The sequence below is a fragment of the Schistocerca gregaria genome, chromosome 2, assembly GCF_023897955.1.
Source record: "Schistocerca gregaria isolate iqSchGreg1 chromosome 2, iqSchGreg1.2, whole genome shotgun sequence".
NCBI lineage: Eukaryota > Metazoa > Arthropoda > Insecta > Orthoptera > Acrididae > Schistocerca > Schistocerca gregaria.
Genome location: NC_064921.1, coordinates 360,948,681 through 360,973,244, shown reverse-complemented (window position 1 = coordinate 360,973,244; position 24,564 = coordinate 360,948,681). Strand labels below are relative to the sequence as shown.

At 38.6% G+C, this 24,564-nt stretch overlaps 1 protein-coding gene across 4 annotated transcripts in view; it reads right to left on the bottom strand.

Annotated features, from left to right (window-relative positions):
• Window positions 1-185: 185 nt before the first annotated feature.
• LOC126337069 (mucin-17-like) overlaps window positions 186-24,564 on the bottom strand; it is a 471,154-nt gene continuing 446,775 nt past the window's right edge. For all 4 annotated transcript variants that reach the window (XM_050001404.1, XM_050001401.1, XM_050001402.1 and 1 more), the window contains 5 exons: window positions 22,928-23,193; window positions 21,648-21,828; window positions 11,896-12,173; window positions 11,479-11,624; window positions 186-1,232 (listed from right to left, as the gene is read on the bottom strand). In XM_050001404.1, the coding sequence (XP_049857361.1) occupies window positions 1,038-1,232; window positions 11,479-11,624; window positions 11,896-12,173; window positions 21,648-21,828; window positions 22,928-23,193 (1,066 nt within the window). In that variant the 3' untranslated portion in view covers window positions 186-1,037. The remainder of the gene's footprint in view (window positions 1,233-11,478; window positions 11,625-11,895; window positions 12,174-21,647; window positions 21,829-22,927; window positions 23,194-24,564) is intronic.

Sequence of the window (24,564 nt, the reverse complement as noted above, 5' to 3'; positions counted from 1 at the left end):
TCTACTGATATAGAAATATTGAAAGTACTTTCCACAGATGAAAATTTGGTTGTAAGCAATTAATATTCTTTCACACTGTTCCAATGACATAATCACAAGAAATGCTTAAAATTATGGTCTAATATGAGATAATACCAAATAATCATTTACATCACAAACAAAAGGTGGAAAATAAAACAAAAATATTCTGGCAATTACAAAGAATATATTCAAAACAGTACATTATATATAGCTTAATATATTTCATTAATTTACATTCTATAAAACATAATTACATTATTTACATTTCAAGGCACAACTTTCTAAAACAGCGAACATATGAGCAAATCTCTGCACAAGAATTAAGAACCACAAAATTCCGATCTCTCTCTCTCTCTCTCTCTCTCTCTCTCTCTCTCTCTCTCTCACTCTCTCTCTCTCACACACACACACACAAGATCCTTTCTTAATGAATAATCATACAAGCCATTTTCTTAAGTTTGTAGAATCTGGATATACATATAGATATGGACTGTACATTTGATACATTCAAGAAGATTCTCTGTTTTTAAATGTAGAAACAGCAGTTCGCAGTAGCTACAACAACAAGTTCCAGTTATGTACAGACAGCTGTGATTTCACACTTTGTATGTCTTTTACCCCTCAAAAACTACATCTATACACGTTTCACACACAATGTGTACTATCACTTTGGAACTTCAAACACTTTCCTTGCTAATGTTCTTCAGTTGTTTTCACTATATCAAGTATACACAAGCAACAAAATGACTATACATAGGAAAATGTCTTTTGCATCATCAGTCTTGTATTATTCAGTGTATGTCTCCATTGCACTTAATATGTCAGTCACATATTGCACACTTAAACAGTGTACAACAACTGTACACTTTACATCACACTTTCCACAAGTTGATTTGGAACAACGGTGTCCAATGTACATTCAGTCACAGTAAGTACGTAAAGCACCCGTACTAACAAAAAAACGTCAGTGGGAACAATATCTGTTCCACAGTCCTGTGTAAACAGGCAGGTAGCTTCTACCTCACATTAAATGTTGACTTTTGTTCAAATCTGCTACCAACTGTTTTCTCAACCCATCCTCGGACTGAGGTGATAGAACTAAATATTGAGGGATGGTATCCTCTACCACAGTTACTATGGTAGCTAAGTACTCCCTGGAGTTCCCATAGGCCTTCTTCACTTATGCACATAAGAGGAGCACCCTCATCATTCTGTAAAAAAAGCACATACTGAACTTCTTGGAAAAGTGATAAACTAACATAGATAAGCTAAAAGGCAAATGATATGGAATTAATAGATTACTAAATAAGTGTAATGTTCCATTGCTGGATACAATTGGGAGAGGCAGAGGTTTCTAGACCTAACCAAACATGTTTGCTAAGAACACTGAAGATCAACATTTGCATAAAAATTGGAAAACAAAAACAATTAATGGATGTACAGAAAAGGCAAAGCATCATAATTTGAGCATTACAAGAAACCAACTTCTAAAGGGACACCCTTACAATGATGTGAGGGAGGGGTAGATTACAAACTATACTGGCTGATTAGAAACAGTCTGAAAAGCTTGTAAGGGCATTGCAGGATAGGACATGCTGATAAATAACAGTTAAGGAATAAATTCAGCATGTAGTGCCATTTCCAAGTTAATTAGCATTGAGTTAGTCAATCAGGTCACTGCATGTGTAAATTCAAACAGCCTGCCAGAGACAATTTGTGTCAAATGGCTCTGAACACTATGGGACTTAACATCTGAGGTCATCAGTCCCCTAGAACTTAGAACTACTTAAACCTAACTACCCTAAGGACATTGCACACATCCATGCCCGAGGCGGGATTCGAACCTGCGACCCTAGCGATCGCACGGTCCTGGACTGAAGCGCCTAGAACTACAATTTGTGTCAATCGTTCTCATGGTGTAAATGATAGTGCACAAGACTGCTCCGACTTGGCTCGGGTTCAGTAGTGACTACCACCCCATGTCCAATTTTTGCATCACTCTCTTGTTCGGTTATAGGAAACCAAACGAAGAACACATTTGGGAACACTGTCTCTGATGGGCTGCTTGAATTTTCAGATACAAAGGCTCTACCGGCTAACTTCAATGCTAATCTTAACAATTATTTCTCAGCACAACTTACCCTGCAACACCATTACTAAAGCTTTTCAGAATGTTTGTGACCAGCTTGTGTGTATGAGAACTCATTCTAATCCAAACACCAAATGGTTTAGAAAGGGAAACTGGGCATTAAACAACAGTACTTGGAACTACTTCACTGGCAAACAGAATCAATAATATGTCTTACATTTCCAGCTTTACTCATTTTGATCAAGAAACAAAGAATATACTATCATCATGGCCCCTTACACATGTAGACAAAGACAATAAGAGAAATCCATAAAAAGTGGAAGAATTTTAGGAAGCACTAAAACATGAATCATCAAAAATAATCCAAAACCATGTGTAACTACCTTCCAGCTCACAAACACACTAATAACAATAGCAAATACCTTATCCATGCCCACAAACTTCAACCTTTTTCTTAAATTACCAAAGAGGAACAAGACTTCATCATCCCCAAACACACATTTAGGCTTGTATCAGCTGTATCTGTTGAGATTCAAATTTTACCACCATTGTATCTTTGGTGTCTATAGATGTCACCATGCATATGTTTTCAAGTCAAATTTTAGTATTTCTGTGTTATTCCCTGTGCAGTGATGCAGTGAGTTGAAGATAAAGTTGTTCAGTAATTACATGTCATGACTGTTATGTGCCCAGGTTACGCGATCAGCAAAAATGACATTTTTCGCTTAGACAAAAATTCAGATTCAGGAGCTTAAAAGTGGAAATTAATGAGTTTATTGACAGAATGAATAAGGTGCATACAACTGCTGCACATGGACTCCCATTAGAAACACTGTCACTCGTAATTTACAACACCTGGAGAATATAAGTCAAAGCACTACTCATCAAAAATGATGTTTGAGGAAATGTATCTGGAGACATATTGTGACCTGCAGTGTCTGGTAAAGGAGAACTGTTTGCTGTTGCACAAGTTGCATATAAAGCATGGGAAGCGGCAGACAGGAACATAAAAGCAGACTTGATATATCTGTCAATAACACTGAGCTGATGTAAATAAAGAATTGTACATCATCACATAAATATGGCTTTACTTTTTATGGTGTTGTATCCTGTGACCGTCTACCACTTCCCAAGGATCTGCTCACAAAGCAACACTGCTCAAATGCCTCATTCTTCAAAAGATGCAACCCAGTGATGACGTGAAACAAAATCTTACTGAATTCTTTGATGCTATGGATAAGTTACAAGTAATGGATGTCAACATAAACAGTGATCAATAATCAATAGTGCTGCTCTACGGTCTTCCTTATAGCTATGACAGTTTTAGATGTGGTGTTGAATCCTGTGGCAGTCTACCAGATGTTGAGATGCTAAAAATAAAAATCTTGGAAGAACACAATGCAAGGATTCAGAATGCTGTGATGTTTATGAAACCAGCAAACATTTTGTGAGCAAGCCAGAAAATGCTGTGAGTGAGTGACAACTTGGAACAAAAATTTTAAAAAGGGAAACTGACATACAAATGCAACATTTGTAACAAGAAGGCACACAAAGATGAGTGCATTTTCAAGAAGTAACTAAGTGTGCAAGCTGCAAACAATGTCAATGAAGCGCACTGCTTTTTCTATATGAATGAGCCTGCTCTGAAGTTTAACAACTCCAAAAGTTTTGGTGCACTGACAATGGTCAGACACACGTGCAGAAAAACAAAAGAATTTAATGCTTGCAGACAACAGTGCTACTATGCACGTAAAAAATAAGGGTGATGTTTGCATCACAACTGCAGCCAATTGTGACAACTCCATAACACAAAAAAACCTTTTGTGTATGCTTAAACTTGGGCCCAGTCTCATTTCAGTGGCAAATGTTGTGAAAAACAACCACACAGTGACATTCAAGAAAACTCATGCAGCTGTATGAGATACCAACAATAAAATCAAAGTGATTGCAAACAGAGTTGCTAACTTGTTTTACTTACAAGTAAATGTTCCAAAGGCATGTCTCATTGTTAAACTGAAGGATACGAGAAGTGATATGCAAATCTGGTATACTTGATCAGGCCACTTTAACTCAGGAGGTACGCTCAAAATGCTCAAAAATGAATATGTGACTGATTTGAAATTCAGTGACATCGATGTAACAAGATGTACTAAGTGTCTTAAAGGAAAAAAATCACATCCACTATCTTCACCAAACAAGAAGGGAACTCAAACAAACTTCTGGAATTAATCCACTCTGATGTCTGTTGGCCATTGAGAGAAACATCTGAAGGTGGTGCAGTTTTTTTATGATCTTTATATATGACCACAGCAGACGGTGTGAGGTCTATTTCCTTCAGTACAAAGAAGAAGTTGTTAACAAATTTTATTGAATTAAAAAACCTATTGAAAATCAGACTGGACATAAGATTAAGTCCTTTCAGTCGGAGAATGGTAAGGAGTATTGCAATGAAAGAATGTACTCCATCCTCAGAAAGGCAAGAATACAGTGCTGTCTAACAGTTCCATATACACCACAGCTGAATGAAAGAACTGCCTGTTAGTTGAAGAGACTCACTGCATGCTGCTCAGGTCGTGGCTACTGCCATCATATTGGGCTGAAGCCATCAACACAGCTAACTACATCCAAAATTGTTGCTTAATTAAAATGTTATCTGATGAAACTCCATACGAGAAGTGATTGAGGAGAAAACCTAATATGTCTCACCTTCGTACATTTGATCAAAAGGCTGTCATCCTGGATAAATCACCAAACAAAGAAAAGGTTAATTCTAAAGGCAAAGGGGAGATTTTTTAGACTATTCTCACTTTTCAAAAGTCTGTCATGTATGGGCACCTAGAGATCACAGGCTTCAAGTGTGAAGTTTCTGGATCATAACAGTATTCAGCCCAAACAAAATTATCTGCATCTACATCAAACAACAGAAAACCCTGGATGGAATGTAACAATGTAACAGTATTATAGGCAGTGTGGTTTCAGTTGCATGTGTGTGTTTATGCTTGAGCTCAGAATGTGTTCTAAGATTCTACAACAAATCTATGTGAAGAATATTGGACAAAGTTTGGTGGATCATGTCTACTACCCTTCTTGTTGATGGATATGACCTATGCTTTTTTTCTTGTTTCAAGAACTGGGCATCTTTATTTGTTCGAGGAATCTATGATAGATTATAGTTTGAAGTGGTCTAGCTCAGCCACAAATTCATTATAGAATCTGACAGGGACTCTGTCCAGCCCTGGAGCTTTGTTCAGTTTTAACTATTTCAGCAGTTTCTCAACGCCACTGAGACTAATACCTATTTCACTCATCTCTTCAGTGGAATAAGAATTAAATCGGAGGAATTCTCCTGGGTTTTCCTTTGTAAAGAAACATTTGAAAACATAGTTAAGCATTTCAGTTTTTGCATTGCTACATCCATTTTCAGTTCCTTTCTCATTCACTAGGGATGGGACACTAACTTCGATGCCACTAACAGCCTTTAAAGATAACTAGAAAATCTTTGGGTTTTGTGAAAGATAATTTGACAGTATTCTGCAATGGTAGTCTCTGAAGGCTTCACACATTGCTCTCTTGACAGGCAAATGTGTTTCATTCAGCATGTCTGTATCTATAGTCCTATGCTTTGTTTTACACATACTATGCAGTAGTCCTTGTTTCTTTAAGTTTCTTTACCATGACTGTATATCATGGGGGGTCCTTACTCTTATGAACTGTTTTACTAGGTACATATCTATCCAGTGCATTGCCAACTATTCTTTTAAACTTGAGCCATAGTTTCTCTACATTCTCCTGCCCTGTGTTGAAAGTTCCAGTTTCTCATTGAGATATAACACTGTTGATTTTTTATCTAGTTTACTGAATGTATGGATCTTTTTGATAGTTTTTGTTGTCCTTTGTACTTTGGAAATTATTGTTGCCACTATCACATCATGATCACTGATACTGGTTTTGATGTGGACATCATGAATGAGGTCAGGGCTATTTGTTACCTTTAGAGCCAATACTCCTATATTTCCATCATGAGTAGTGTTCCAAACAATCTGTTCCAGGTAGATTTCAGAGGAAGCATTTAGTAATTTTTCAGGATGTCTTATTATGTTCACCACTAACAAAACTGTAATTTTCCCAATTGTTTGTTGGATGATTAAAGTCTCTACCGATCATTGGGGAACTTGCATACAAGTGAACTGAGGTTTTTTTTTAAGTTTTTGGTTGCACCAGGAGAGAAGTCTGGTGGGCAATAAAAGGATACAATTACAATTTTATGACTGTCTTGCCCAAACAATTTCACATGCAGCTTCAATTTCTATCTTGGTGGATCTGAGTTCCCAGCCACTGGAATGATCCAAATGTGACCTCAGAGCCCAGATGACAGACATCAATCATGTGTTCTAACATGTGCACAATCTGCAGTGGCTTGCGCCCTCAATGATTGTCGGAACAGCCTCTTCAACATGCTGAATGAGGCCCCCAGGCAGATGCACTGAGTGCAATTGGCATCTTTTCTTGTCCCTTGCCGCCATTTACCTAAAGGGTACCATCATTTGCCATATGTTTGAACTACTCCTGCACCTCTTGACGCTGGACACAACAGGTTTCCGCAAAACAGCTGAAGTGAGTCCCACTGGGTCAGTTTCTGTTTAGTGAAAGACAACATCTCAAACCTATTGCTAAGGGAGAGCAGTATAACACCCTGAGTCCTCCCTGGTTCCCTTTGTCACAATACAGGATGCCTATATCTACCATTGAAACACCACTTGGAGTCAAATGGAGAAGTAATAACAGATCCTGTACTCTCTGCAGAGGAGACAGGATCCACAGGACAGGATAGTACTTGAGGTACCTTTGGTACTGGTACCACCACTATTGCGATACCTCTGTTCAGATGAAACAGATTATCGCCAAAGAGGAGGCATCAACATGAATTCCACTGGAGGAGACTTCAATGGTGATACACTGATCCAGAGCCATTGTCAGAGGATGAACCATGCCATGGCTCTGAAGAAAATGGGCTTCCAATCACCACAGGCCAAGAATTCAGTCCCAATGATGACTTATCATTTGATGAATTCAATAATTATTTAAGTGTCATAACTGTCCAACACACTCAACAGTCATCTTCAATTCATGGTGCTAACTTCATGTCAAATGCAACAGGGATCAGTGCTGTGATGGTCCTGATCACTGAGACTGGTTTGAGGCTACATACACACAAGAAAAAAAGTTTTGCATCACCACGCTTCTCAGAACTCCTGAAGACGGACATTGACTGTGGATATTGTATCACAGACACAGTCCCTTTGACTGTAAGTAAACACGCCCAAAGATGTAAACACCCGTGCATGAGCAGCACCTATTAGATCGAGGTGGTCCAAGAGACTATCAGTTCCAGTCATTCCACCAGGAAGGAAGTATGTGGCTCGTGTTGTCTATAGTTCAACCATGCCTAGATGGTCAATACCGCAGTTTGGTCACATCCTCAATGTTACTTTGTTCCAGGAAGGGCTCTCAACAAGGGAAGTGTCCAGGCGTCTCAGAGTGAACCAAAGTGATGTTGTTCGGACATGGAGGAGATACAAGGAGACAGGAACTGTCGGTGACATACCTCCCTTAGCCTGCCCTAGGGTGTATAACCACCAACTACGGATTATGGGTCAGAGGAACCCTGACAGCAACCCCACCATGTTGAATAATGCTTTTCATGCAACCACAGGAGATCATGTTACGACTCAAACTGTGTGCAAATAGGCTGCATGACGCGCAACTTCACTTCTGACTTCCACGGCGAGGTCCATCTTTGCAACCACGACACCATGCAGCATGGTACAGATGGGCCTAACAACATGCCGAATGGACCACTCATGATTGGCATCACGTGCTCTTCACTGATGAGTGTCGCATATGCCATAGGAGTTGTGTTTGGATGCAACCCTATCAGACTGACTGCCTCAGACACACTGTCCAGCAAGTGCAGCAAGGTGGAGGTTTCCTGATGTTTTGGGTTGGCTTTATGTTGGGCCAATGTACACCACTGGTGGTCATTGAAGGTGCTGTAATGGCTGTACAATATGTGAATGCCATCCTCCGAGCGATAGTGCAACCAAATTGGCAGCATACTGGCGAGACATTTGTCTTCATGGATGACAATTTGCACTCCCATCATGCACATCTTGTGAATGACTTCCTTCATGATAATGACATCGCTCAGCTAGAGTGGCCAGCATGTTCTCCAGACATGAACCCTATCAAAAATGCCTGGGGAAGATTGAAAAAGGCTGTTTATGGTCGCTGTGACCCACCAACCAGTCTAAAGGATCTATGCCGGATCGCCATTGAGGAGTGGGACAATCTGGATCTCAGTATGTAGAGCCTAGATGAACTTGTGAATATTATGTCACAATGAATACAGGCATGCAAGAGGACGTACTACTGGATATTAGAGGTACTAGTGCGTACAGCAGTCTGGACCACCACCGGTGGAGGTCTCGCTGTATGGTGGTACAACATGAAATGTGCGGTTTTCATGAACAATAAAAAGAGTGGAAATGATCTTTATGTTGATCTCTATTCCAATTTTCTGTACAGGTTCTGGAACTCTCTGAAGTGAGGTGATGCAAAACTTTTTTGATGTGTGTATGATGAAATCAGGTCACCAGTGAAAAATGATATCTGGGACATTGTAGACATATCAACAAATGAAAGGATAGTTGACTGTAGGGCTGTTTTGAGGAACAAATACAGAACTTATGGATCTTTGCTGAGGAGGAAAGCATGAGTAGTGGAATGAGGATTCAACTGGAGTTGACTTTGTGGAAACATTCTCCACAGTTGCAGAACAGAATCATTTTGACTACTCATAGCTCTGCCCCTCAAATTTGACTAGCGTATCTCACAGCTTGATATCACCACTGCATTTCTGAATGATGAAATTGACACAGATTCATGGAACAGCAGGGATCACTGGTCAAATCATTACAAAAGATAAAAGATTTGGAAAAAGATAATCATATAGTCAAGAAAGCAAGTGACATGCTCCAAACACTGAAATCTGCTGGTAAAATGTGTAAATAAAAAAAAAAAAACTATTTATGGACTGCACCGAGCTGGTCGACTGTGATGAGCCAAGTTGAATGCAAGCATAACAATTATTGGATTGCAGCTCACAAATTCTTTGTAGACAGTGTATGAAATGTCCGGTCTTCCTACTCATTCATGTAGATGATATTATAATTGCTTCAGTAAACCAAGAAAAGACAAAACAAATCAAGAATGAGTTTTCAGCCAGATCTGATGTCAAGGATCTTGGGGACAATGCCCCACACCACTTGGTAATGGAGATAAAAATATAATTCCATCTGAACAGACTGAAGCCAAAACCCAACAGCATCTCTTTATTAGACAAAAAATTAAGTCAGAAAACAGAAAAGAATTTGTCAAAAGAACTACCAGTATGTAGAAGCCATAAATGACGAAACTTAACATGTGACACAGTGACAATAAATAGATTAATAGCCTGGGAAAAAATGGAGTTTTCATAAAAAATGCTGAGACTTATACACATTCACAGAGATTAAAAAAGAGATTTCAAAAATTATAATAATAGACAGATGGAAGCACTAGAAGAAAAAATTTAGTCATTTAGTCTAACTTGTGAGAAACCAGCAAAATGATTACAGTTTGCACAGCCCCAAAAGGAGAACTTACATCTAAAACCACCAACTCTGCGGCAAACTGAACACTGTTGTCATGAACTGTAATACAATAATTCACCTGTGAATGTGAGAAGAGCAAAGTACTCAGAAAACTTGCAGCTGTAACCTTACACAGAAATATCAAAGAATGCAGGGAAAAAGGAAGAATACCAAATGACTGGAAACAAGCCCTCATGACACATTACAAAAAGAAGGAGACAATGCAGTCCAACAATTACAGAGGCCTCTCCTTACCACCTGTCTCTCACAGAATTCTTTCAACAGCACTACTGAACAAGATAAAAAATGAGCAGAACACAGAATTGGTGAATACTATGCTGGGTTCAGAAAGAAAAGATGTCTAGGACAATTTTTTAACCAGAAAATGATCTTTCGAAATTAAACAATACATATATTCAACACAGCTGTCATTTTGATTGGCTTTAAAAAGCCCTACAATTCCATAGATAAAGTTAGTCTTCACATTAAAAGAATTTAATATAGATACGACATTTTAGGAAACAAGGTCACAAGGAAATGGGAAAATGATGTAAAAAAGGACTTAGGAATCTACTGGTGACAAGAATAAGTGAGAGGTGAAATGTCTCACTTTTGCTGCTGCTATTTTAGCAATTCCCAACAACATTTCAAGTGCAAAGATAATGGCAGAAACTATTCATGAAACTGCAACTAAAACTGCAAATACATTATGGAAGACAATATGCTTTGAATTCAAAATTAGTAGAAAAAAATTGAAAGTAACACATATAATGTATCAAGGAGCAGGATGGGGAGGGTTAGCAGAGGCAAATTTTGTCATTGAGCTATCCAATGCCAGGTTTTATGCTCACTTTCCAATATGTGTTTGTATTCGTATTACATGATACTATTTGTCACATAGAAACAATTATTCAATTTTATACAGTTTTGATTTTGTAGAATCATTTATTTTGGGAATATTGTTTGTCACAAGGTGTAAGTATAATATTTTCCAGAAATCCTGTCATTTATCTTGGAATAAGGAAAACAGTTGAAAACAAAAGTACAAGATATTTATTCAGTTAATGCAAAGGATTCCAGTATGATGTGTTAACTTTAAATTGGCCACTCAGTTCCCAAATATTGATCATCCTGAACTGGTAGAACTTCATGGATGTTGGTAGGCTTTAGGTGGTAGTCATTTGTTGTTAGTTGCAGACAACTTTACCCAACTAATAGTAGTGTGTGAGGCAGTCATTGTTGACTTTATTTCATAGTGCTTCCTTTATTGGTGATAAGTGCATGTAATTGTTGGAGTTAGGAGCTTTATTAAAATGTCAATAAATAAGACAATTTCAGTTTTGATTACAAACAATATTTAAGCAATTTCCATCTCAATGTGTGACTTTTGCTTTTGTGGAAGCATGAACCGCAAGTTAAAGTGGCTACACTGCGGGTGGCAGGTGAGGCTCCCCCCCCCCCCCCCCCCCCTCCCACACACACACACACACACACACACACACACACACACACACACACACACACACACACAGCCCTCAACCTGTGGTGGTTATGCTTGCTCTCTCCACTTCCCACAATACCCTCTGGCATCAGCCAACTTACTTAAAGTAATATACTGTAATTGAACTGTGGGAAAAAAATTCCCTGTTATGCAGAGGTGTCTTTGAATGTACTTACATAACAAGGAGACTTTTCAGCATCTGTGAACCCTGCACAAATTTCATTCTCAGTGATGAATCCAGCGTAATGTTTTGTAGAATTACATTCCTTCAGATCTATTGTTGGCACTGGTAGATAGTGCAAGTACTGGGTAATATTTATTACTGCAACAGAAAGTAGTTATTTTATGTAAGTAGAAGGAAACATTCTCAGAATGAGGCAAATATAGTTTTCTAAACATTAATGAAGAACTCTCAAGACCAGATAAAATCTAATTCTTGCCAAAAAACATGAAAAGTAAACATACCCATATATAAGCTGCACTATATCCTAGGAATGCAGATACACATACTGAAGTTCAGTTTATAAAGGGAAAACAGTAAAAATGCCTCAGAGGGTAGCCCTGAAATTTGTATGACTTCACAAACAACTTACCACCAGGTGATGTATAGCCCCATCCTGCTGTGACACAAAGTTGCCGAGGTTCAATCTCCTTGGCAGGTAGACATGCAGCTCCTACATATCTTGTAAACAGCAGTGGCTTTGAGAGCTCCACAAGAGCAATATCATTATTGTACAAAAATTGGTTAAATTTTACTTGTGGGTGGGCCACTATGGAAAGAACTTCTCGAATCTGTGTATCTGGCTTTTCATTGTCAAACATTGAACCACCAGCAAATGCAGCCCAGTTATCAGGCTTCATATCTTTGTCCCTGAAAAGAAAATATGGATGAAAATCATCAGATAGTTTTTTATATTTTTAAGACATACAAAAACAAATTTGTGTACTTATGACTGACCAAGATGTTAAATTTCAGGCAACAATTTCCTGTTTCCATGCACAATGAAATAATAAATTAGCTTGGGTTTGAGAGAGAGAGAGAGAGAGAGAGAGAGAGAGAGAGAGAGAGAGAGAGAGAGATAAATGGTTGCAATTGCCTATAGCCTTGACTACCAGAGTGAGAACAATACAGTATAATGTAACTCATGTTTAACAATGCTGGTCATTATTAATCCTACATTGTTCACGTGGATGCCAATAGACACAAGCAGCCAACATGAACTAACAACAATAAAGAAAACCTCAGATGAAAATATGCCTCAAAGCTGAAAAAACTGCAGTTCATTTAATTTAATATCCCACTGTTCATCGAGCACATTATAAGGTAAATTGATGACATCTGACTAAACACATGTAGAGATTTTAAAGACTCTTCCTCCCACATTCAGAAACTGTAACCTCAATTTTTCAAATTAGATCTGTATAAGGTATATAAATTTCTGCGCTATGTCAAGTTTTTAAAATAATTGTGGCAATGAAAAATAAATATCTATAATATAAATTAGAGCTATACTGTGTTCATCACAAGAATACACCTGATGTAAACATGGCATCATGTATTCTTCTGTGTTTGCCTGAATCTCATTGGATCTCATTTCACGTGGAGCAGAAGACAAACTGTATCCAGTACAGTCAAGTACAATCATAAGGATGCATTTTATGTTGTGTTACATGCACACAGACTGAGTGATAATGGGGGTCAACAGCTTTACTGGTACATTTAACTTGGACAGCACAGCCAGCTGATCCAACTAAGCTTCAGTGATGTGAGTAGTTGCAGTTCATACTTAAAAAGAGAAGAGTGAGGAAACAGTATAGCTTCGAATGCAATTTAATTTCTTAAAGAGAATGAAATAATATGCAGTAAACCTCTAGCACTACCTCTTGCTTCTTAGGTGACCAAATGGAAGGCATAAAATGCTCTCATTCGCACCTAACATAGCATTCTAATTACAAACATTAGAATATCTTAAACTTTCATTTAACGAAACTCAGTAATAAGGTACCTAATACATAAGTAGGATCTACTTAAAAGCGTGTAACAACACCAGTGTACATGTGTTCTGGCTTCTGACCAATCATGGAGTTTGTATTTGTTTACGTCAGGTTCATTCTTATGATGAATAGAGTACAATCCCCATACATATCTGTACAAATAGGTCAGCACTAGTCATAATTTATTATTGGCATACTTTGCAGTTGATGCTTCTGCCTATTAGTGTATATCATGATTCATTTCACATTCATGAAGGATATGTTTCCTAATGGAGTTTATGGAACAAAATGTGTGAATGAATGAATGTTGCAGTAAGGAGTAATTCTCTAAAAGAGTAAATATTCTAATTGTTTCAATAACACAGTTCAGCCACACCACATCACATAATTGCACATCCTTAACATTTTTCATGTTGTTAAGTTCTGTGACACAGATCAAAAAACAAAATGAAGAATCGAAGCCCAGGCCTGGCAGACTTAATATACAATGAACATCTTAAAATAATTTAATAACAATAATGGAAATTACTGGATGGAGTAATACGTAAAATACATTTACTGGACTGACACAGGGAGCACAGTAACACATAACACAAAACAGCATTCACACTATCTTTTGAACACTAGCTCTTTTTGCTGCAATTGGACACACTTTCACATACACAACCACCCAAACATACACACCTATCACCAAGGTGGGGAGGGGGTAAGGAAGGATGCAGGGAGGAACTAACAGGAAAGAGGCAGGTCTTTGGACAAATGTTTTTGTGACTGCACAGTAATATGGAAAACATATAGAGAGTACAACAAAATGAGATGTAGCATGAGGAAGACGGGGAGAGCGGAACTGAGAGGGGTAAAAATAAAGGGGAGGGGGGAAAGGAGAGAATGGGAGGGGAGAGAGAAGGACGTGGGGCTGAAAAGGGGGCATGAGAGAGAGTCCACATGGGGGGGGGGGGGGGAGAGTGGTGGGAGAAAGCAGGGCATGTTCTGGATGGAGGAGCAGTGGTATGGATAGAAGAGAGAAGTGTAAAGGCAAGGTGACACATTGGGAAAAAGTTAGTGGAGGTTTTGCCCATGGGAACTGTGAGAGTGCATGGAGTATTCATGAGATAATGCCCATCTGTGCAGTCCAGAGAAACTTGTGCTAGTAGGGAGCATCCAAATGGCCAGCATAGTGAAGCAGCTGTTGAAATCATTTGTGTCTTGATGTGCTCAGAAACTGGATAGTAGGCAGTTTGCCATATGCAACATGCATGATAACTGGATAGTCAAGCTGGCAGTTTCTCACAGGTTGTTGGTGACCATTCATGCAAACAGACAGTTGGTTACCTTTCATGCTCACATAGAATGCTGTACAGCAATTGGAGCATCGCAGATCAATAACATGGCTGCTTTCGCTCATGGCTCAGTCTTATATTGGGTAGGAAATGCCTGTGACTGGACTGCAGTAGGAGGTGGTGGGTGGGTGGGTGGTTGTATGGGACAGGTCTTGCAGCTGTCCCAACCAAGAGGAAACAACCTGTGGGTTGTAGTATTGGGAGTAGGATTGGAAAAGGGAATAGGCTATTTTGTGTGTTGGGTGGGCAGTGGAACACTACTTTGGATGATGTGGGTAGGATTTTGAGTAGGATATTCCTCATCTCAGGACACAACATAAAGAAGTCAAAGCTCTGGTGGAAGATGTAGTTGACCTTTCAAGCCCAGGGTGATAATGGGTGATCAAAGGAGTGCTGGTCTGTGGCTGGTTAACAGGTTTATTGTTCAGAGAAGTAGATGGCATGGGAGACATGTTTGTGGATGGATTGGATAGGATATTGCCTTTTAGTAAAGGTTATGGTAAGGTTAACTGTATATTTCAATGATTCCTGCTTATCATTGCACATGCGGTGTCCACAGACAGTGAGGCTGTAAGGAAGAGACTTTTTGACGTGGATCAAGCTGCCAAAGTGGAAGCACTGCTGGTTGTTGGTGCTCTTGATATGGACATACATATTAATGGAGCCATCTGAGAGGTGAAGACCAACTCCTAGAAAGGTGGCTTGATGAGTGAAAATGGACCAGGCGAAGCAGGTTTGGGAAAAGGTGCTGAAGTTATGAAGAAAAGATCAAAGGTTTGCCTTACCATGAGTCCAGATCACGAAAATGTCAAAGATGAGTCTGAGCCAGACAAGAGGTTTTAGATGTTGACTGGATGTGAAGGATTTCTCCAGATGGTCCTTAAATAAGTTATCATAGGATAATGCCATCTGAGTATCTGTGGCAGTACTGATTTTGTTTGTAGATTTGACCTTCAAAAGTGAAATAATTCTGGATTGAGATATAGTTGGCTAGGAGGATTCGGAAATAGGTGGTGGGTTTGGTATCAGGAGGATGTTGGTGTATAAGGATTTCAGTACCACAGAATAAACCTCTAACTTCAATGACCGACACCTCCAAACTGTTATCCGTAGCCTCCCATCCTACATCCAACACACTGTGCACTTCCTCCACAGTTCCAGTCCTGTTGCCATCAGAATCCTTGGTGGTCAATGTGTATGCAACATCCTTACGCACCAACATCCCACATGCTCGTGGCCACAATGCTGACTTTCCCAGGGTTCTCTGAATACCAAACCCATTATATCTTTCCTAATCCTCCTAACCAACCACATACTGACTTACAATTATTTCATATTCAAAGGCCAAATCTAAAAACAAATCCATGGTACTGCCATGGGTACTCACATGGCACCATTGTTTCCCATCTGTAGGAATCCGTCCAGTTCAGGCAGCAATGAAAACCTCTTGTCTGGTTTAGATTCAGTGACGACATTTTCATGATCTGGATTCATGGCAAGGACAACCTTTGCTCTTTCCCCCATAATCTCAACAACTATTTCCAAATCTGCTTCATCTGATCCTTCTCCTTGTTGTGCTTGGATAACTCAGATGGTAGAACACTTGCTCGCAATAGGCAAAGGTCCTGATTTTGAGTCATGTTCTGGCACACAGTTTTAATCTGCCAGGGAGTTTCATATCAGTGCACATTCTGCTGCAGAGTACAAATTTGATTCTGGTGACATGGAACCATTTGTTTACTCTGTAGAATGATCACCACTGAACTGTGACAAACCACAAACTTGACCATCCAGTTGCCTGACATTCTGCACACCACAGCACAAACAACTTCAACAGCTGCTTCACTTTGCAGACCATTTGGATACTCCCTACCAGCACATGTTTCTCTGAACTACACGGATGGGAATTATCTCTCAAAAACATCCTGCACTCTACAGTTCCCATGGGATAAACCTGCAGTAAATTGTTCCCAATACCTTGCCTTGGCTTTTCTCTTCTCTCTTCTTTCCACACTACACCTTCTTTGTCCAGATCATGCACAGGCTTCTCCCAACACTCTTCCTCTTCTACCCCCGTGTGTCTATTCTCTCTCCCTCCCTACTTTTCAATCCCTCTTTCTTCTCTCTCCTTTTGCTCTCTCTGCCTTCATCTTTACCTTCCTTTCCTTCCCTCCTCCTGTTTGTACCCCCCTCTTCTTCTTCCTACACCTATTTTTGTAGTACCCTCGGTACATTTTTCATTTTGTTTTGCAGCCACGAAGTCATCTGTCAAACGACCTGCCTCTTTCTCGCTACCCCTTCCTATCTCACCCCACCTCCAGTAGCTTAGGTAAATGCTTCCAATAACTGAGTATCAATAATAGTCTGACATGTCCATGGGAGTGTGCATTTGGGTGTCTGTACAGTTGTGTTTGTGAACGTGTGTACTACTGCAGGAAAACAAGATAGTAGTCAAAGCTAGTGTAAATGCTGTTTTCTGTTGTTACTGTGCCTCATGAAATGATTTACAAGTAAGTTACTGGTTTACTTTACCTATTCTTCAAAATAATTTTATCTATTTTGTATTCATTAAATTCAGTGACTATTTTCAATTGAAGAATGTTTAAAATTAGTTGCAACTATAATTTAAGAAGTATTTTTTTTTGTAATCCTTAACAGGGGAAAAAAGGCAATTTTATTTTATGGTCAATCCCTCTCTCCCCTTCCCATCTCTAACTGAGATGTGTGTGTGTGTGTTTTCTTTTAAGCGTTTTTTTTTTTTTTGCCAATTTTCAGTGATTTATTTTTCATGTAAATTTTTTCCCAGTATTACACTGAAAATGAAGATGTAAGTATCAGTTACACTGTATTTATAAATATCAAAGATCACATTTATTGCAATTATTGGAAAAATGAAACATTTACATTAAACCTAAATCTAATAAAATAAAAAATAACTCAGCAACCAAACACCTTCCCCCCCCCCCCCCCCCCCCCCCCCCCCCAAGGAAACCTCTGTCATTGCTTTCAAGTTCTCTTCTGAGACATTATGCTGCCAATCCATCAACTCTTCATTACATTATGGAAGCAGCCTCTTCGAGTCTATATCTGACTGTGAAAGAAAACCTGTCTTGAGTAGAACAACTGGCATTTGGCAATGTTAATATATTCTGCTGACATGCAAAGCTATTCTTCCACTAAATTATGAAGGAATTTAAACCCCTTCAGATTAAATAGACCAGGGAGATCAGCCATTCTATACATAACAGCTCTTTGCCATGTCATCTCACCAGAGTTCACCACTATCATTTTAGGTTTGAAACAAGAACCTGGAGCTGTGAATAAGCACTTGCATGGCTCTGTGGTCATAGGAGTTGGCAGCCTAGTTTGAAGATGCAACCCTGTTAGTTTCAGTGTTTCTTTCACCTAAAGTACTAGTTTCTGTATGGTTTTTAAATCTAATGGGTTTATCACAAAATACTCATTTTCTCACAACAAAGAATCTGTCTTCATTTGGTTTTAACTTGGAAAGGAGTAACAGCTTTCTTCACTGACAGCACCTTTCCTGCCAATTTACCACAGCAAATTGTTCCAAAAATGACATACTTTGGAGAGCTATTTAAGGCAGTGCATAAATTAAATTACTTATTTTTATAGTACACAAATATGCTTATGTTAGTCAATCACAGCACAGTGTGTGTGACATCATGCACATATTTTCCTGGTGGTACAAAAGAACACGGGAAATGTTTATTTCAGTATTTACTCAATATTATTTTTATTATCTTGCAAAATGTAATTTACACCCTGATCTGTGGGGTACAACATGATCTGATTGGCTCTTAGAAGCAAACAGTCACATTGATTTACATGTTTGCAAAGCTAAAGCATTTATATTTGCGTACTGTGAAGACACGCAGTTTAACTCAGGCACCAGATTAAAGATCTCTCTAGAATATGTCATTTTGGAATTATTAGTCTTGCAAAAGGATTAAGAAATAAGGCATCAATGGACGAAACTGTTACTGGAATGGGTAGGATAATTTTGTTTGATGTCATATCTATGGCATCAGTTCTCTATGCGGGAAATGAATGCTAATTTGAACATTATATATGAATCTCAGCTTTGAGAGCTGCCTTCAGATCTACAATTTTAAATGCAACTTTTTGAAACGACAGCCAATCTGCTTTCCAAATTTTGAAATACTTTATACATGTTTGCATTAAATTTTACAAATAATAGAAGTGTTAGAAATATTTTCCATAACTAAATTTGAAAATTATTTTTTATGAAATCTGGCATATGAATTACTTAATGAAGGTGCTTCACACAGTCATTTGCATCTGCAAGAACACATTTTACACAAAAGATGCATATGCTGTGAACAGTATATTACAAGTTATTTCTCTTTGCTTCAGAGTAAGATTTCTTACATCATTTCTTCTTATAATAATTCTATGTTAATACTCAAAACGAATGGTACAAACAAAAAGTTGGTAAGTTCTTCACTGAAATGACATACACAATAGTGTATACACAACAGTTTATACACGATACAGAATCTTCACAAGATTGTTACAGTAGTTATTTCTAGAGACTAGATGACATGGCAGGTTAGGATTTGGTGATGAGGCACCATTCAACCTGAACAGGAAGATAAGTCACCATAATGATAGGATCTACGGTACAGAAAATGCAGAGCTACTCCCCATTTCCTCCTCAATTTTCATGAAAATCTGAATGGTACTTTACAAGAATGCTGTATGAAGTATGCACAGAATAGTGATATGTCTGATTTTTTGCTGGTTTACTGATCACCCAGTTTATCACCCAGCAGTTTGTGCCAGTACATCCAGGATGTTGTGTTTTTTTTATCCTTTAACATGTATTGTTTCGAGAATAACAGATCTCATGCCATGGAGAAGTTGACTGAGATATGTATTAGGGACATGTCTCAGACAAAATTAACTGTGTTCTGATTTTTGGTATTTCACACAAAGTGATCATTTGCAGTACCTGTAATACATTGAGGAAAAACAACTATGCTTCATGTACCAATTATGTGCACTACATAAACAGAGATGAAATTAACAGAGACTTTCTATCACTGAATGCGAATTTGCCTTGGATATGTCATTTCAATAAAGAAAGAAACAGCTTTACTTTTGCATTTTTCTTTTTAAGAGCTATGTACTATCTATATATTTTGCCCAATTTGTAAAACAAGAGGTTCCAGTACTATGAACTTCCAGGACTGTGGGGTGTTTCTGAGTTTAAACTTCTTAAAACATTATTGTAATGCTTTTAAAAATGCAGATATAACTATTGTACTGTAATACCACATCTCAAAATCTGAGTTTATGATTTTTGTTGCCAGAGGTGTGTGTGTGTGTGTGTGTGTGTGTGTGTGTGTGTGTGTGTGTGTGTGTGTGTAGAGGGTAACCTTCTAGCTCCCATAGGGATGGAGTGGGGGTGAAAAGGTTTGGTAACACCTGATACCTCAGATGCCTTGCAGGACCAGCATGTTGAGTGAATAGTATCAGAATGTGTTCAAGGTGGACAGGCACAGCTGAGCAAAGAGAAAGGGGAGGAGATGGACAGGGAGGATGGGGAGGTGTAGGAGGCAGGTGGAGGATGGAGAGGGGTGGTGGGCAGGTGGGAAAGGAAGCTGGGGAGGAAGGTGAAGTACTGTGGGTGAAAGAGACCGCTACCGCCCCTATGGATGGGGGATGGGGTTGAGAAGGAGAAGCCTTGCAAAATATTCTAAAAGTACCTTTTGGTATTTCTTTTCTATATTTAGTTGACTTGGAATACTTTTAGTATGAGGTGCAGATTATCTGTTATTTATGCTGCTTTGTGTGTCACCAAGGTTCCAAGAATGAGCCAATATTTTTGTCAGCATGTTTAGAGACCAAAGATCATGGCACATGGCTGGGTACCAAACATAAGTTTAACATCCTCTCTGGGGTCACACAGTGTAAGAAAACAGCAGAGACTGAGACATATATGTGACTTATGTTTATGTGAGTGAAACTGGGGGTAAAAGCTAGTATATCACAAAATTGCACGTATGTATGTATCTTCCACATACCATCCTAAACCACTACACAGATTTTAACCAAAGTTGGTACACATATAACTGAATTGAAAGAAGCACTGTGGGGTGGGATTTAAAACAGTGTGACACAGGAGATGGACAGAGAGAAGGGAGAGGAAGAGATGGACAGAGAGAGAGAGAAGAAGATGGACAGAGAGAGCATGAGGAGGAGATGGACTGAGAGAGGGGAGGAGGAGATGTCCAGAAAGATGGGGAGGAGCAAGTCGACAGAGAGAAGGGAAAGGAGGGGATGCATAGGAGTTTGCTGGAAGATAGAGAGGGGAAAAGGTAGTGGGCAGGTGGAAAAGGAAGAGGGTGTTGAGAGACAGGTGGAAGAGAAACAGGGTGTAAGGTGGAAGAGACAGAGATGTGAAGAGGCAGGTGGAAGGGGAAGGGTGTGCGTGGAAGGAGGTGGAAGAGAGACAGCGTGTTCAAAATTAAAACTGTAGCTAACATCTACCATCATCATGGATTTAGTTGACTAGGAACTCTTTAAAAATATGAACTATGAACTGCAATTTCCCTCTTATTTGTGCTGTTCATTGTTTCAATCAGGTTACAAGAATGAGTATTGCATTGAGCCAATATTTCTGTCAATATGTTTCAGGACCAAAGATCATGTCATACAGCTGAAGAGCACAGATAAATTTAACATATTCTTTGGTGTCGCACGGAGTAGAACAGCAGAGATTCAGACATAAATGTGTGCAATATATGTGACATATACATACTTTGGTGAAATTTTGGGTATAAAAAGCTAGTTTATAAAGAGATTCTATTATCAGTCAAAGAAAATAGCTCAATTTTTTCATCATATGCATACAAGCTAACAGAATAAGAATCATCTCTGCATAAAAACATGGCTACAAACATGTCAAGGGTTTAAAATACTATTCAATTAAATAAAAATTATATCCAGTCACTGCTTACTACCTCATATGGATGCAGTTGTAAGATGAGATGAGCCATTTAGGGCTAATAATTGTGGCCGTGCAGCTAGTCCTCAATTTAGCATGGAACAAGAGTGCTACTGAGGGCCACTGGCCATTTGTTGCTCCATCTCCTCCAACCAGACGAGCAGCAATTCCTTCTGCTTGGCCATGACTGCCACAAGCTGACAAGAACACAAAGACATTCATAAACTGTTTTTTATTAAAAACTTGACAATTTTAAAATTTGGTGTAGTGTACTGACAGGTGCTCGGATGCCAAGAAAATCATAAACACAACATTTCTCAAAATGAATACTGGTAATTATGTAATTTATTGTGGCTGTTATAAAAGCTAGACACAATTCCTGTAAAATATCCATGAGTTCCTTAGTTAAAAATAAAACAAAGGGAATTTAGGTAGTAATATCAACAATATAGAAAAAGACAGATTGCTATTTACTGTAAAGAAGACACTTTTGTCTTTTCATTGTGCCTGTCTGCAACTTAATGGGATTCTGGAGTTGGCAGCCATATGAGTGTGAGGTGTGTTTGCTTGTATGTGTGAATGGTATGTGTCTCTCTTTTACTGATGAAGGCTGTGGTCACAGGCTTTATGTAAGTGTCTTTTAGTTGTGTCTGTCTGCAGTCTGACATGTCTCCTTCGCAATAAGTAGCTATCTGATAAGAAGCTATCTGATTTTGAAGTGAAACACTGCCATTGTAAGTCCTTCTACCAATATTACTAAAAGTCATAAAGAGGAACACTGATGTTACACAACCAATATATCTACAAGTAATACAATGCCATAAGAGGATGTACACAGAAAGAAATAATAACTTAGAATTTTACAAAGATTTAATGGCATAATTCTGGTTGTGTAATGCAGGCCATATCTGAAGAATGCATCCTCTGTTTTCCCTTCCATTATAGAATAACTCCTCTATAAGATCAACTTTTCCAGGTCCAATATTATTTTAACAGGTGTCATTTCACTGACAACTGGTTCTGGTTGTGGCATAGATCATTGTCTTGTTCAGAATACAGTGCTTCATATTATGCTGTCTGACTTCAGTAGTCCACACCACTAATTTTACTATCTAACCTAGTAAAACATTATTCAGTGGCAGATGGAACTACCAATTTCCTTTAAGCAAGACACACCTTAAACAAAGTTATGTCTTCCTGATAATGCCATTTAAAACTATTAATTCTAACTATCAGTAAATTAAATGTTATTAATGTCATATTTGCTTAAAAATTTTCTGGTGTGAGAATACTCACTAAATTCTGCACATGATATCTCCAGAATGCTGTTCGATGCACATGGCATTAGCTCATTTGTTGGCTGCAAAGCAACTGTCAGTTTTGATCTGGTGTCTCTGCCTGTTAATGTATAATAACTGATGTTGGACTTGGATGTATTGTACAAGTTAGGAAGAGTCTCTGTGAATTCAGCTTTGCTATATCCAAGATTCTGACAAGCTAGATTACTCCAATCATTACTCCAATTGTCAGCACATACTGGATGCCATACATTATCAGAGGACCTGAAAAATATGAAGACAGTGGAATTATTTGTAAGTAAGTGACATTATGTGAGGATCAGTGATATCCAAAAATGAAAAATAGCATTATTTTGTCTTTTAAGTTACTACTTAAAGCTTCACTGTCAAAGTGAAATTTGTAGATGTAAATGATAATGTAAATATGTTGCTCTTTCTCTCCCTCACACACACACACACACACACACACACACACACACACACACACACACACACACACACACAAACATCATTATCTTTTGAACACCCCAACATGGAAGTGAAGCTTCAGGACTATTAAATGATTAAAACACCCTGCTGAACTGAAACATTTTGATCCTGATAGTGTGTCAGCCACTCTTGCTGTACACAGGGCATGTGAGAACAGGAATAGGGCAGCAGATGCCATCATTTAGAGTACACAGTTCCTGCACATTATAAAGCATCGGTTTACAAATTGTCTGCTGGCATTCTGTAACATCTCAAATGTATTCTATTGAAATCTAGAGAATTTGTGAGTTAATGCATCATATGAGTTTCCCCATGCTCCTCAAACCAACACAATACATTTCTGACCTTTAGGAGAAACGTAAAGCAGTCAACAGTACATTTCCGAGTGCCTTTCATAACAGTTGATCATTCTAGGTGAATGTTTCATGTTGCTTAGTACTGGTACAGCCAGGCTGTGCCCTCTCAAAACCCCACATTCTTTTTCTGAATCCCTTGTATTCTAACTCAGTTACAAGCATGACATAATAGGATGTCATAGTCACAGGAGCAGGCAAAAAATTTCCACTGTTGCATAATGTTACCATGAACACTGAAAATGTCATTAATGATGGCACTGAGTCAAAAAGAGGACACATAAAGATTGGCTGCTGTACTGTTCCTTTTGTGTAAACATATGGTGAATAGAAGCACTTTTGCCTTCCACAGTTTTAGTCTCTGCTAATAGCTGTGTCCGATATTGACACATTTTTCCTTGACACGGTTGAAAAAGCTCCTATTTCTTAGTTTTTGATGTGGTGAGTATGTCCAACAACATGACCAGGGTGTCTATGCAGACAAGGAAAAAAAAATCAAAGATTTTCCCCAGATTTCCCGGTTAAAAATAAATTTTCCCCCTTTTCCATGTTAAGTGACAGTACACTTTCCCCTCAGAACTGTAAACGTTATAAATCCTTTGAATTACTGTGGTTTTATACTCCAGCGTAGAATTTCCCAGCACTACAGAAAACGAAACTTGGGGGGGGGGGGGGGGGGAGGACATGTTGTGGAAAGATCTTTGATGTGTAGCAACATGTACACTGCATATTTTCGTATTACGAAAGTATAAAGGTGATTTCCACCAAACACCACATGTTACTTTCCGAAGTA